This window comes from Artibeus jamaicensis, unplaced genomic scaffold (genome assembly GCF_021234435.1).
Source record: "Artibeus jamaicensis isolate MK-2021 breed Jamaican fruit bat unplaced genomic scaffold, CSHL_Jam_final scaffold_3307, whole genome shotgun sequence".
NCBI classification, from domain to species: domain Eukaryota; kingdom Metazoa; phylum Chordata; class Mammalia; order Chiroptera; family Phyllostomidae; genus Artibeus; species Artibeus jamaicensis.
In genome coordinates this window covers 2,201,142-2,213,705 of record NW_026522040.1, presented here as the reverse complement: position 1 = coordinate 2,213,705, position 12,564 = coordinate 2,201,142, and the positions used below count along the sequence as shown (strand labels likewise).

Genomic DNA, 12,564 nt, shown 5'->3' with positions numbered 1-12,564 from the left:
AAACCAAATGGGCTTGAAACTGAAGAGACATGGGTCGTTTTAAAGATCACCTCATACCTGAGTTCATGTGATCCAACGGATTAAACCAGAGGTCACTGACAATAGTGTCCCCAGAACTTCTCTGGGGCATGCGTACTTATTCCTGAAAGGAAAAACAATTCCTAAAGTGTGGATTAGCCCAAGAATATCATCGCAGTTGAGAGCACGTATGTTGAATTCTGTAAGATGGGGATTATAATAGCTACCTCACAGGTTTGTTATGTAGCTACAATAAGATTACATAGTTTAAAATGGCTCAGCACACTATTGAGCCACAGAAAGACATGGCAGAAACTTAAGTGAATATTGCTAAGGGAAAGAAACCAGTCTGAAAAAGTGCTATTCCAACTATGTGGCATTCTGGAAACAGCTGCCGAAACAGGGACAAGATCACTGGTTGCCAAGGCCTGCGGTGGGGGGATAGGGAAGGGGAGGGGCTGTTCAGGGCTGTGAAACTGTTCTGATACTGTCATGGTGGCCACAGTGATATGGGAAACTTTGAAAAACCTCTGTTTAACCTTTATTTGCCCAGGCGCTCTAGAGAGAATGATGGGGCTGTCTAGGAGGGCGGGTGGCTGGATAGTGAGGACTGAAACTAGCACCCCCACTGATAGAACATTTATCACATTCTGTTTCTGTATCCCACGTTTGTCATGTAGACAGGAAGACCCCTAATCTATATATTCCCCAAGAATCCTTTGTTCCGGGCTCAGAATTCAGAAATGATTCCTCTGGGCCCGTGCACGTTAAACAATAAACCTCGTACTCCAGAATCCCTCGGTGTCTAGTTGCTTCGTTTTCCTATAACAACAGGATATCATGCATTTGGCAAAACCAGTAGAACTGTATCGCACAAAGCGTGAAACCTGATGTAATCTGTGGACTTGCATTAATAATAACACCAATATTGGTTCACCAGTAGTAATAAATGTGCCACACTGCTGCAAGATGTGCATAGGGTGGAGCAGATTGTAAGCTGCCATGGCTGCAAACAGGAGGGATGCACCGGCTCACGGTTCTGGAAGCCAGCATCCCAAAATCAGTGTCAGCAGACATGCTCCCTCCGAAGACTCCGAAGACTAGGCAGAAATTTGCCCCACGCCTCTCTCCCACCTTCTTCCGGTCACTCAGGTGTCCCTTGCACTCCACCTTCTCGTGACATGCTCCCTTGTATCTTTTCATTGTCATCTCTCTGTGTGTCTGTCTCTATGTCCAAATTTTCCCTTTTTATAGAGACATCAGTCCTATGGGATCAGAGTCCATCCTAGTGACCTCACCTGAACTTGACTGTGTGTGCAATAGACTATTTCCATATAAGGTCACATTCAGATGTACTGGGAGTTAGGACTTGTCATACCTGAGACTACACAGTTCAATACAAATCGAGAAGAAGTTGTGGGCAGTTGTGAAGGAAAGGGAATATATGGGAACTCTGTACGTTCTGGGTTTTTTTAAGCCTAAAACTAAGAAATAAAATTGATTGATTTTAAAAAGTTTTCTAAAAGGCCCAGCACATAGTACATGTTCAAGAGATATTAGTTATTTTGGAAGCTGAGTTTACTTATTCAAAGTCCCCGACATGACAGGTTTTATTCTCCATGTATTTCAAGGCCAAGGTTGGTACTGCCCCCAAACGGCAAAGACTTGCCCTGGCCCATTCAGTTTATGACCATTTGAGGGTAGATAGGACTTAGCTTCCACCACTTGGCTTCTCCCACGGACAGCTGAGTGCTTAGGGTTCGTTACCAAAAGGAAAGACAGGGCCATTTGAAACCTGTAACACTGCCGTATTACTTACTCCTCACGGCACAGGTGTGGCCTGCTCTAAGAAAATCTAGTACTGCAGAGCCCATACTGAAAAGATGGGTGTATGTACCAGCAGGTAACGCAGCACGGGCCTTCGTAAGGTGCTTCTTTCCCTTTACAATGGGCGTCACAGCCGAGTTCTTCCAATAGCATGGCGACAACCCCCCCAGCACAAAATTTGAGTTTTCATAAAACTTTCCAAGAACCCACGTGTCACCTTCACTGATACGCACCTCCTTTGGCCAGGATTTCTCCTCTAGGCCCCTCTGTTTGTTCTCGACACTAAGAGCTCCCCAGTTTACAGAATCTCTCTGCATTGACGACATTTCATCACTTCATTGGTTGAGAGTTTGTTTCTTAACCGATGCTGCAGAAAGGAATTCCACAGTGACCGGAGGGGAGGGGAGGAAATGAGGGATTACTAGCTGGGGACATGGAAGCTATGGCTCTCAAAGGGGTGGGGAATCACTTACAGTTCTATGCAGACAGGGCTCCCGGACATAAGAACAGTGCCAGAGAAGTTCAGAGAAGCCCTGTGATATAAGGGTGTGAGGGTTAAGACGGATCTTCAGCTCCGGGTTGGCGGAGACCAACAAAGAGCCATTTTCACACACACACACACACACACACACACACACACACACACACACACACTACAAGGTACACAGAAGTGCTTTCCCTTTTAGATATGTCCTCCAATGTCCACAAAGCATAATGCAGAAGGGTACTTGTCTATGTCGATGGGTTATCTATCTATCTATCTATCTATCTATCTATCTATCTATCTATCATCTATCTTCTCCCTCTTCACTCTCCCCCACCCCCACAGTGACCGCATACACAATCAGCATCATTGAAGTAAGTAAATAACCAGATAGGTATAGAGTTTTTCTATGGTTGGGAAAGAAAAAAATGCTTAAATAAGTAATAAAAGGTGGGGAGTCGGAGGAGAGATGGGTAGGAGAGAAATTGTGTTTGGAGACAGCCCGGGAGGCTGGCCAGCCGCAGTGACCAGCCGAGGCTGGGGTTTCCCTTCCCGTCCTGTAGTCTGAGACACCGCCACCCGCGCGCATCCTCTGCCTGATGGGGTGGGGCACTTCTTTCCCTGCTCGTTAGCACCTCCACCCGAGGTGGAGGCTGGAAAACCCGAACCGCTGCGGCGGATTGAGCTACTTGGCCCCATGAGGCAAAGGGAAATCGTTTGCTTGCAGGCAGACGTCTTTCTCCCACCTCTATTGCTGTTGCTGTAGTTATGAGAAGTGGCTTACAGACAACGAGAGACTTTGCCTAAGAAGGGAAAGAGCAGTTTCCTCTCCCAGGTGCGGCCGCTGCCCGCCGGGCTGTCCTCACACGCCCCGCGCTGCGCTCAGAACGGAAGCCCGTCCCTGGGGGACCCTCAACTCCCCACCCCCCACTTGTATTTTTATTCTGATGACTGTGATGAGATCTGACTGGAAAATGTGGAGACATTGCTTCGTGGTTGATGAAATATTTTCTTTTAAAGAGAAAACGGATTCCTTCTTAACTAGCAACGTCTTAGAAAGTACTCGTGGTAGGGGTTAAGATAGCAAAACACCTTAAAATTAAAAAACCCGAAGTAAACGCCAGAATTTGAATTTCTAAAAGATTTATAAGCAGTATAAATAATACCTCGGGGGAGGAGAAAAGGGAAAAATTCAAACATTGGGTGCTTTTGTTTTTGTTGCCTGAGGTTTTATTTTTGTTTGTGTGGGTTACCTAAGGGGGGGGTGCTTGAAAAAAAAAATCTGACGATTTATTTAAGAAGGACTCCGAACTTGGCTTCAAAATCTAAGTTTGCGCTCTTTGCTCCCTCAAACAAACATGCATTAGGGGGTTGCCTTCGGGCTTTGCAAGGCGCCTCATTTTCTCGCGCGGAGCGAATGGCTCGGCCTCGTGTGCACAGAAAGGGCTGGAAAATATTTTTGGTGATCCGAGCGCGGCGGAGCGTCTAGGATTCCAGAGGAAGCGGAGGCCTCCCGCTCCGCACAGGAAACAATCTTCAAGCAGGCCTTAAACGCCAGATTCCAGGCCGAGTTTAACTAACCACTGACAGCTCTGTAAACAAAGCGAAAACAAAAAGAGCCCGCTTCCCCTTCCCTGATAGTCATTTCGGGCGTGGGGGCTGCAGGGGAATTCTGGCACAGTTGACTCCATGGCACGGCGACGCAGGGGAAGCGGGCTGCGCGGCTGAGGAGCTGCAAGGGGGGATCAGCCCGGGATTAAACCCGTCTCGGAGGAGGTAGGAAGGGAGAAAACCACGGGGTTACCATGAGCCGGGACTTCTAAGCTCTGGAAACAGCTCTGTTTTAACGTCATCGTTGCTTTTTGAAATGCCGCTGCAGTACGTTTATTCTCGGGATGATCGCTGAGGTCTTATTATCATTCTGCGATTAATATTTACATCTTCTAAAAGATGCAAATTATGGCTGGATACTTGTGTTATTATTTTATTTCTCTTTCTTCCTACATATGCCTCTTCTTGCCACTTTTCTTTTTTCAACTCTTGTTTTCTTTCCCTCTTTCTTTGTTCACTTTTTGGTAACTTTTGTCTGTGTATGCTTCAGCGAAGTTACAAAGAACAAAACCTTTCAGTAGCCCTTAAGTGATCCTATCAATATTTCAAGTTTTCAAAACCTCTCTGTCTCCTGAGGTCCTTGTTTGTGTTTTTTTTTTTTAAACGGTAATCCTGGAATCTTACTTATTTGTCTCTACTAGTTTCATGAATGAGACTGAATTCAGCACATAAAGGATTGGGCTCAGGAGTCAGAAATGGATCACTGGCTACCTCACCCGACTTCTAAGGTGTTTTTATTAAGAGTAAAGGGAAAAAATGAGGAGATTTAAAAAATAGCAGTGGTGAGGGAAGGGCTTAAGCGATTCATGGGAAATCATAACTTTGACTCATTGATCACATTCATCCTGCCTCCCCCCCTCTAGGTCCAGACGTCCTCTGGTCTCCCCAAACCTGAAACCGCACCATGGATGATTTTGAACGTCGCAGAGAACTGAGGAGGCAAAAGCGAGAAGAGATGCGCTTGGAAGCAGAAAGGTGAGGGCCTGCGTTGAAAAATATTAGTGTGCGGTGTTATTAACAATGTCTGAATTGTTATTAACAATTTTGAAGGGCCAACGGTGTTGCTCAGTAAGCGGTTTGCGACAGTCGTTATGAAGAATAGCTTCAGTAGTTAGTACTCCAAATTCTGCTTAAAAAACAAACAAACAAACATCAAGAAAAAGGGGGAGTCAGGAGAATGAAATAGTGGCATTTATTTAGTGCCCTTCCTATTGGAATTTTGAAATCACATAGGCAATGTGTGGATAAAAGGTTCAGAATCAGTTATAATATTAAAATGACATAAAAATGACAAATAATGAATATTGAAATCATTTGGGAAATGAGAGTCTTTAATCTAAGAAAGTAGAGGTAGTAAGCCCCAGGTAGAACTTGTGACACATTTTCCTTCTTATTAGAAAAGCATGCGCAAATGCAGCGATCCAGGTATTAGGGGTTAGTAGCCGCTGGGTGTACCTCTGTGGGGATTCTGAGTCGAGAGGGAAGCTGTCACACTGTGTGAGGCCTGAGGCCTGTCCTGGTGGCTTCAAAGGCAGGCTGGGAAACTAAAAGGACCGTGTGACGTGCAGGACATAATGCGTATTTTTAATTTGGGGGCTTCAGAGCAAAGAACAGTGGCATTTGAAGTGACTTACATCAGATGATCTTTGGAGGAAGCAGAGTAGGCATTCACAGGAAGAAAACGGTTAGTCAAGGATCTTAACATTAAACCCGTGTTGCCTGGCAGTAATTCTAGAGCACAGGCAAAAGGCGGTCATGAGGTGATTCCTTGGTGATCCTGCAGTAGAAAGCTAGAGTTTACACCCATAACAAAAGTATCTGGGACCACAGGCTCTACTTATTCAGAGGAAGAACGCAAAAGTAGATAAAATTGCTGCCTTTGGTGAACTTGGGCAGAAATAAGCTGCCATTCTCATGAAATGTCTACGCACAGACACATGGCACCTGAACCGTACCTGGGCTCTGTGGGTTTGAATCCCGGCTCTGCTACTTCTGAGCTGGACATGGAGGAGCAAGTGACCTCTCTCCAAGTCCCAGTTGCCTTATTTGTAAAATAGGCATAATATCTACATAGTTTGTATGGTTTCTGAGAAGATGATGGAACGTCCTAAATGGCCTAGCTCAGGACTCGGCACGTAGTAGGCGTCCATAAGTGGGAGTTATTATTTTTTTTAACGTTCGTTGTAGCCATCATCATTCACTAAACAAACACGAAGCAAAATGGCAATATGGCCAGAACTAAACATGAACTTCAAGAGAAGGAAAGGCAGCCACATCCTGTGATGAAACTCATCACGACTTCCTGTGATGAAACTCATCACGATTTCCTGTGATGAAACTAGCCAGGAAAAGCTCCTTGGAAGCGGTGGGCCCCTCGGGAAGTCGAGATGGTGACCAGCGGTGGAAGGGGAGCCGTGTAGGTGAGGGATCACACCAGCCGAAGCCCAGAGGCAGAAATAAGGGTCCCACTGCAAGAAATCCATTGACTGCTTGGGCAAGAACCAGACAGACTTGCACCTCTCGGGTGTTTCCATTTCACATAAAGGGCAATAGACAGAGACATAGCAGGGGAACTATGGGTGATGAAAATACGTTAGAGAAAGTTATGTATGGTGGACTAGAATGTGGGGATACCAGCACCGAGAGGGTTAGTATGGAACATACAATAATGAATGAGGGCAGGGAATATGAAAATGAAGGTTGAATGTGAGAGTCTTTACAGCAGGAGAATTAGCTGACCTTTCAGAGGGAGACACTGAAAGACAAGTCCAAGGACTCTATGCCCGAGGAGCTGGAAAGAAGGCCTTGGCCTTGTCCCAGTTGGGAAGTTGGGGTGGGTTCCAGTCTCGGGTGGGCGTGGGGGGGAGTGGTTCATGTCAGCAAGAAACCACATCCAAATGGAGATTTCCTCCAGGTGTTCGGAGATAGAAATGTTCAATGTGTGCTCAGAAAGGGAGAGAAATTGCTACTAGAGAAATTCATTTCGGCACACTTGGTATGGCAGTAGTACTGCAAACACTGAAGGTGAACGGTAGTGATAGTGGCAAGAAAGCAAGTGTAGCGAGAGCAAGAGGCCCATAAAGAAATAGTGGAAATCATCAAGGAAGACCCCCCAAAATCAAGGAAGTCAGAGAACCAGGAAGAGTGTGGGGGCACCGATGTTGAGGGACATCGCGGCCAGGTAGCTTGTGCCCAGGCCCTGAGGAGCACACCTCTCATTCTCCCCAGGGATGTGTTATTTGGCCTCCGCTTCTCCTGAAAGTCCACAGAATATCTTTACCCAACAAATACTTATTCAGCACCAAGTGTCAGTGTCTGTGTTAGGGACAGGGGAAAAGACTGGTGACATAGAAATAGCCGTGGTTTCTGTACAGCAGGATCAGAAAAGAGAGCAGGCCAGAGTGCGGGGCAGACCTTGCAGAATGAGGGCTGGAGGGACTCGGGAATGAGCACAGGGCATCAGCCTGGGTCGGTATTATCAGCTTCTTCGTGGCGAAGGAGCCTGGGAGTCAGCCCGAAAGGAATGTCGGAGCTAACTCGCTGTGGTCAGAGCCGTGCTGTAATTAGAGGGAATAAACCCAGGTGTCTTTAGAACCAGGATTCTGACCAGGAATTTTCCACACAGCTGCATGGTTCATTCCTTCCAGGGGTTTTTTGTGTGTGTGTGTGTATGTGTGTGGAAAGATATGTCTTCCTGTCTTTCTTTAATGTCAATCGTAAAAGGAATGTACTCAGTGAAGCTGAGTTAGGTAGGTATCCTTAATAACCTTAGATAAATACATGCAAATTTATCCAAACCGTGTTACTTATCTTTCTGTCTGTATTCATTCTTTGGGGCTGTGAGCTCCCAGAGGATTCTTTTCTTTCTTTCTTTTTTGAGAGAAGCATGGTACTTAAATACTTTTTCATACATTTGTGCCAAGTTTACCCTTTCGTGTTCCAGGGCGGTCCTTCTCATTCTGTTATTCTGGGCCCTGGTGTGTAAGTTCATGTTTACCATTTATGATTTTGTCAAATCCGATCATTTATGGGAATAGCGAAGGTCAGGTGCTGTGATCCAGCCAGCTCTGATGGGAAAGTTCAGGGTGTGTACAGGAAACAGGTGGCCAGAGCCAGAAATCAAGGGCTGCCTAAAATCGTGGTTTTGATCTGCAGATAAAGGGCACGTAAGACTTTGAGCAAGTCCCTTTTAACTTCAGCCCTTGGCATTCCCATCTGTAGCAGGAGTCTGTGTTTTCTATGGAGGATTGGTGGTCATTTTTACTTTCCTTTTGCTTTTGGTATTATCTAATTTTCTTTCCCAATGATCATATATTCCCTAATTTAAACCCAAATAAGACCTTTAAGGCAGTTTTTCACTTTAGAAAATGTGATTCTACGGTCCTACCCATTACGCTTGAGATGACTTAACTTTCCTTTGGATTTAGGGAAATAAAGGAGGAACTCAGCTCCGACCTGGAGTGGCGGTGGAATAAGTGAGGAGAAGTACACTGGCCCCAAGGCTCAGGGCTGCAGGTTCCTTTACCCTCTCGCTCATTTAACAACTTCTTATTGGGCATCTGCTCTGCTCCAAGCTCTATTTTGAGCACTGAGGCCAGAGCCACAGAATGACAGAATTGGGCAGAGTGTGTTACTACATTTGCGTATCTTCAAATATAATATATACTCTGATATGCATTGATACTTATCAAAGATGGCGTATGCTTTTCATGTGCTGCCCCCATGTAGACTGTGTGGGGGGAAGAGAGTCTGTGATTTTCCATCTGTTCCCCACACAGGCTTTCCACATAAAAATGCCCTGTTATTTTAATTGGTTGTTATTGAGTTTGACTAGCAGGTGCAGTTCTGCTTTGCAATGATAAATAATTTAAAATTTGTACTCTTACCAGATGTTTCGCCCACAAATTAAAATAAGCCAGACTCTCATACATTTTATTCCTCAGACACAGATCTCTGTGCCACGCTGGCTTTCATGTGCCCGGCCCTGGCAGGCACTCACTGCATCACGGCTGCCCTGAGGCTGGTGCCCACATGCCTCACTCCGAGGGTCACAGTGCAGTGCACTCCACATCGGCCAGCTTCACAGAACCTGGACTGTGAACCTGGCTAATCGAAAACATCCTTGCCTTCTTTGTTCTGCCCCTTAGCCTGTGCATCTTTTTGCTCTTCCCCTTGCCCTTGCCCTTCATTTGGTTTTCCCACTGAGTCCTTCAGATGAGGTCTTCGGATTGGTAGGAGGCACTTCATTCGGTCATCAAACACAAGTGTATTGTTACCTATCTACAAAGTATGAGATACTGTAAGAATGAGTGGCCTCCAGTCCAGGCAATGCCCTTGTAGTCTCCAAGCTCATGTCCTAGGTGCATTAAGAACTTGAGAGCAATCTTGAGCCAAAGAGATAGACAAAAAAATGTCAGTGGGTAGACTGCATTGAGCAGGTAATCAGAACAAATCCAAATGTGCTGTTTCTGTGCAAAAGATACTGTTGTACACATCTCAAAATAGAACTATATGTTTGAATCAATTACCTATTTGAAGAAAGCAAAAAAATGATTCGTTTTGCTGTTTATTACTCTTCACCGATCTCACAGGAAGAAAAATGTAACAGGTGTGTTCCTCTTCCCTTTCTGCTTCTGTGTTTTTATCTAAATCCCTCTCTGTCTCTCTCTCCGTATTTCTTGGTGCAACTTGATGTATTTTGCCCTGGTCCGTGTCGGTCTTCCTCCACGTTTGATTGACTTGTTTTCATCTCTCCAGCCATATGCCTAATCCGTCTACTCTGGGTTAGGTATCCACGTGGTTTTCTACCATCAGGGAATAACAGGTAGGAGAAGGGGGATCATTTTCAAAGGGGTCAAATTCACTTCTCTTCATAGTCAACAAGTATAAAACAATGCTAAGCCTTTTATGTGTGTCTGCAAAAATGGGCTGCTCCCAGCACCAACAGTAGGTATGTCTGAACAGAACAGAGGTGTCCTCCAGGAGCGAGGGGACGCCGAGAAGCATAAGGGTGGGAAGCAGTCGGAAGCCTAGCAGTCAAGTGCGTGGGCTGTTGCATTAGGCAGCCAGGCGGTCCAGTCCCAGGCCTGCCACTTACTAGCTACACGACCCTTACGAGTTCATCAGTCTTCTAACCTGACGTTTTGTCATCTGTACAATGGAGAAAAATAACCATATGCATCTCATAGGAGTCCTGTGGGAATATAAACAGATAAGACATGAAAGCACTAACAGTTCTAGTGTTTATTATGTGTTTATTCAATAATCATCTAGTGTTTATTATGTGTTTACTCAATAAACATCACCATTATTACTTATTAACATGACCTATTGTGATTCCCTGCGACACACAAAGAATTAAAGATACATTTTCTATTTACCATAAAACAAAGCAAAATAATACCATGAGGGTTTTTTTTCTACACCTCTCAGAGGATTCAAGAACTTAGGAAGACGAAGGGCAGGAATTGGCTACTCGGTGATGTTTTGAGTGGGCGTGCTTGGTAGCAACATCCGAAGAAGGACTGGATTTTCTCAGCTAGAAGAGTGAACACTGTTTCAGGGTGAGCTCTTTCCCATGTGGCCAAAGGGATTTGTGTATATCTGCTGAGAAGGGATGCTTTATCCAAGGAGAGATATTGAGTCACACGTACTACTTTTCCCAGGGTTGGGTTTGCTTTCACAACGGGCAGCTGTCTCACTCTCCGAGACGTGAACTCCTCCCCAGCTCATGCCTTCCACACCCACGTGAGTCCCTCTTTCTCATCGGAGGAAAGGCCCCTGTTGTAGAGTAGCATTATCAGGTTCAGAGACTCACCGACATAAATGAAAATACTCTTGCTGTTGTCATTTTTATGGGCCTCTGAAACACAGGTGATTAGACATTTTTTAAAGTATTTTTACTCCACTAGGAAAAAAATAACAATTTTAAAAAATTCATTGGGTCTAAGTTGTCCCCTTCCAGAACGTTGTCACTGGAACTTTTTTACGTGATTTGGCAGGTTGGCCAATCAATAGTTATACAACAAGCATGCACACACAAAAACACTTTTATTCACAATGCTTGGCATTGACCTTGATGCTTTCAGTCAAAATCTTTTCAAATGAAATTTATTTTTGTTATTCTGTAATCATAAAAGTATCTCATGAGGACATTAAATAAAATATTTATTTGAAACTGTCTAAATTATTAGAGTAGCTCAATTTGCTGAAAACTTCCCTTCAGGCCACTTTTCAATAATCTAACAAATCCTTTGGTCCTAGAAGTATCGCCCTTCATGGTGATTGGTGGTAAATCAGGGGTCCGAGGCCTATCCAAGGTGATATGTGTTTAGTAAAAACTGAAAATCTAGAGTGAGGACTTTGCATGACAACCCATAACTTCATTCCTAGCTGGAAAAACATGTGGCATGTAGATAGAGGTAACACACGGTTTAGAATAGCAGTGACTTTCCTACCAGTCTATTTGTGTGACACTTAGAATTCTCGATCTTCAGTCACCCAGAGAAATGCAGGATGATCTGTTACGTACGGCGACTAAGTCTAACAGACCTGGGTTCACATCCTGACTCTGGCACCTGACTAGTTGTGTGACCTTGTGTCAAATTACTCAAACATCTCTTGCCTCTATTTCTTTATGTATAGTAATAGGAATGATTATTCTACTTCTCGGGGTAATTGTAAAGACTAAGGTAGTTAACCCATATAATTAACCCAATGACTAGCACATAGTTTCTGCTCAACAAATGTTTTGATGTAAAATTGTATTAATGTTTTGTTAGGTCTCTGGTAAAAATAGTATTTTATACATTTTGAATCCTTATTCATTTGTCAGTTCAGGCATTATAATTTGCTGCATTCTTACCACAAAGTTTCTTTCCTATACCAACCTCAACATATGCTAAGATGTTTCTATTGAGGCTGGGAAAGAGTGGAGTCTTTCGGTCACATCTAAGTGCGCCACAAAAGTTTAATTGGCATCTGAGGATTTTAAAATCACATACTGTGAGCCACGTAGTTAATTTCTAATTCATTACAGCTCTGTCTTTTATTTTAAATATCATATATAAACATAACTCAGAATTTCACCTGGAGAGTGCAGTTCAGCAAAAACAGTTAAGTGGAAAATGCATCAGACAGATTTTCACCTTGTGTTAGAGGTGAAAGGCACTGTCATTTGTTTAGCGTCAACCAAGTACCAGGCCAGGTGATGCACTTCACATCCCTTACATCATTTAATTGTGAAGACAACCCCATGACCTTATCTTAGTCCACCCAGGCTGCTATAACCCAATACCATAGACTGAGTGGCTGATAAACAACAGAATTTTATTTTTCACAGATCTGGAGGCTTGAAAATCCAAGTCCAGGGTGCTGGCAGATTCAGTGTCTTGGTGAGGGTCCGCTTACTGGCTCATAGATGGCCGTCTTTTTGCTGTGTCCTCACATGGCAGAGAGGCGATGGGGCTCTCTGGAGTCTCATTTATAAGGGCACTTAATCTGATTCACGAGGTTTCACTCTCATGACTTAATCATATCCCGAAGGCTGCACCTCCTAATACCGTCACATTGGGCGTCAGGTTTTAGCATGTGAATTTTGGCGGGGGACACAAACATTCAGTCCA

The 12,564-nt window shown here is 44.4% G+C and overlaps 1 protein-coding gene across 6 annotated transcripts in view; it reads left to right on the top strand.

Moving 5' to 3' along the window:
• CALD1 (caldesmon 1) overlaps positions 1-12,564 on the top strand; it is a 189,411-nt gene that overhangs the window by 79,680 nt on the left and 97,167 nt on the right. For 5 of the 6 annotated variants that reach the window (XM_037165801.2, XM_037165805.2, XM_037165806.2 and 2 more), the window contains exon 3: positions 4,804-4,915. In XM_037165801.2, the coding sequence (XP_037021696.2) occupies positions 4,845-4,915 (71 nt within the window). In that variant the 5' untranslated portion in view covers positions 4,804-4,844. Of the gene's footprint in view, positions 1-3,723; positions 4,106-4,803; positions 4,916-12,564 lie in introns of those variants that run through there. The other variant, XM_037165803.2, reaches the window with a different exon arrangement.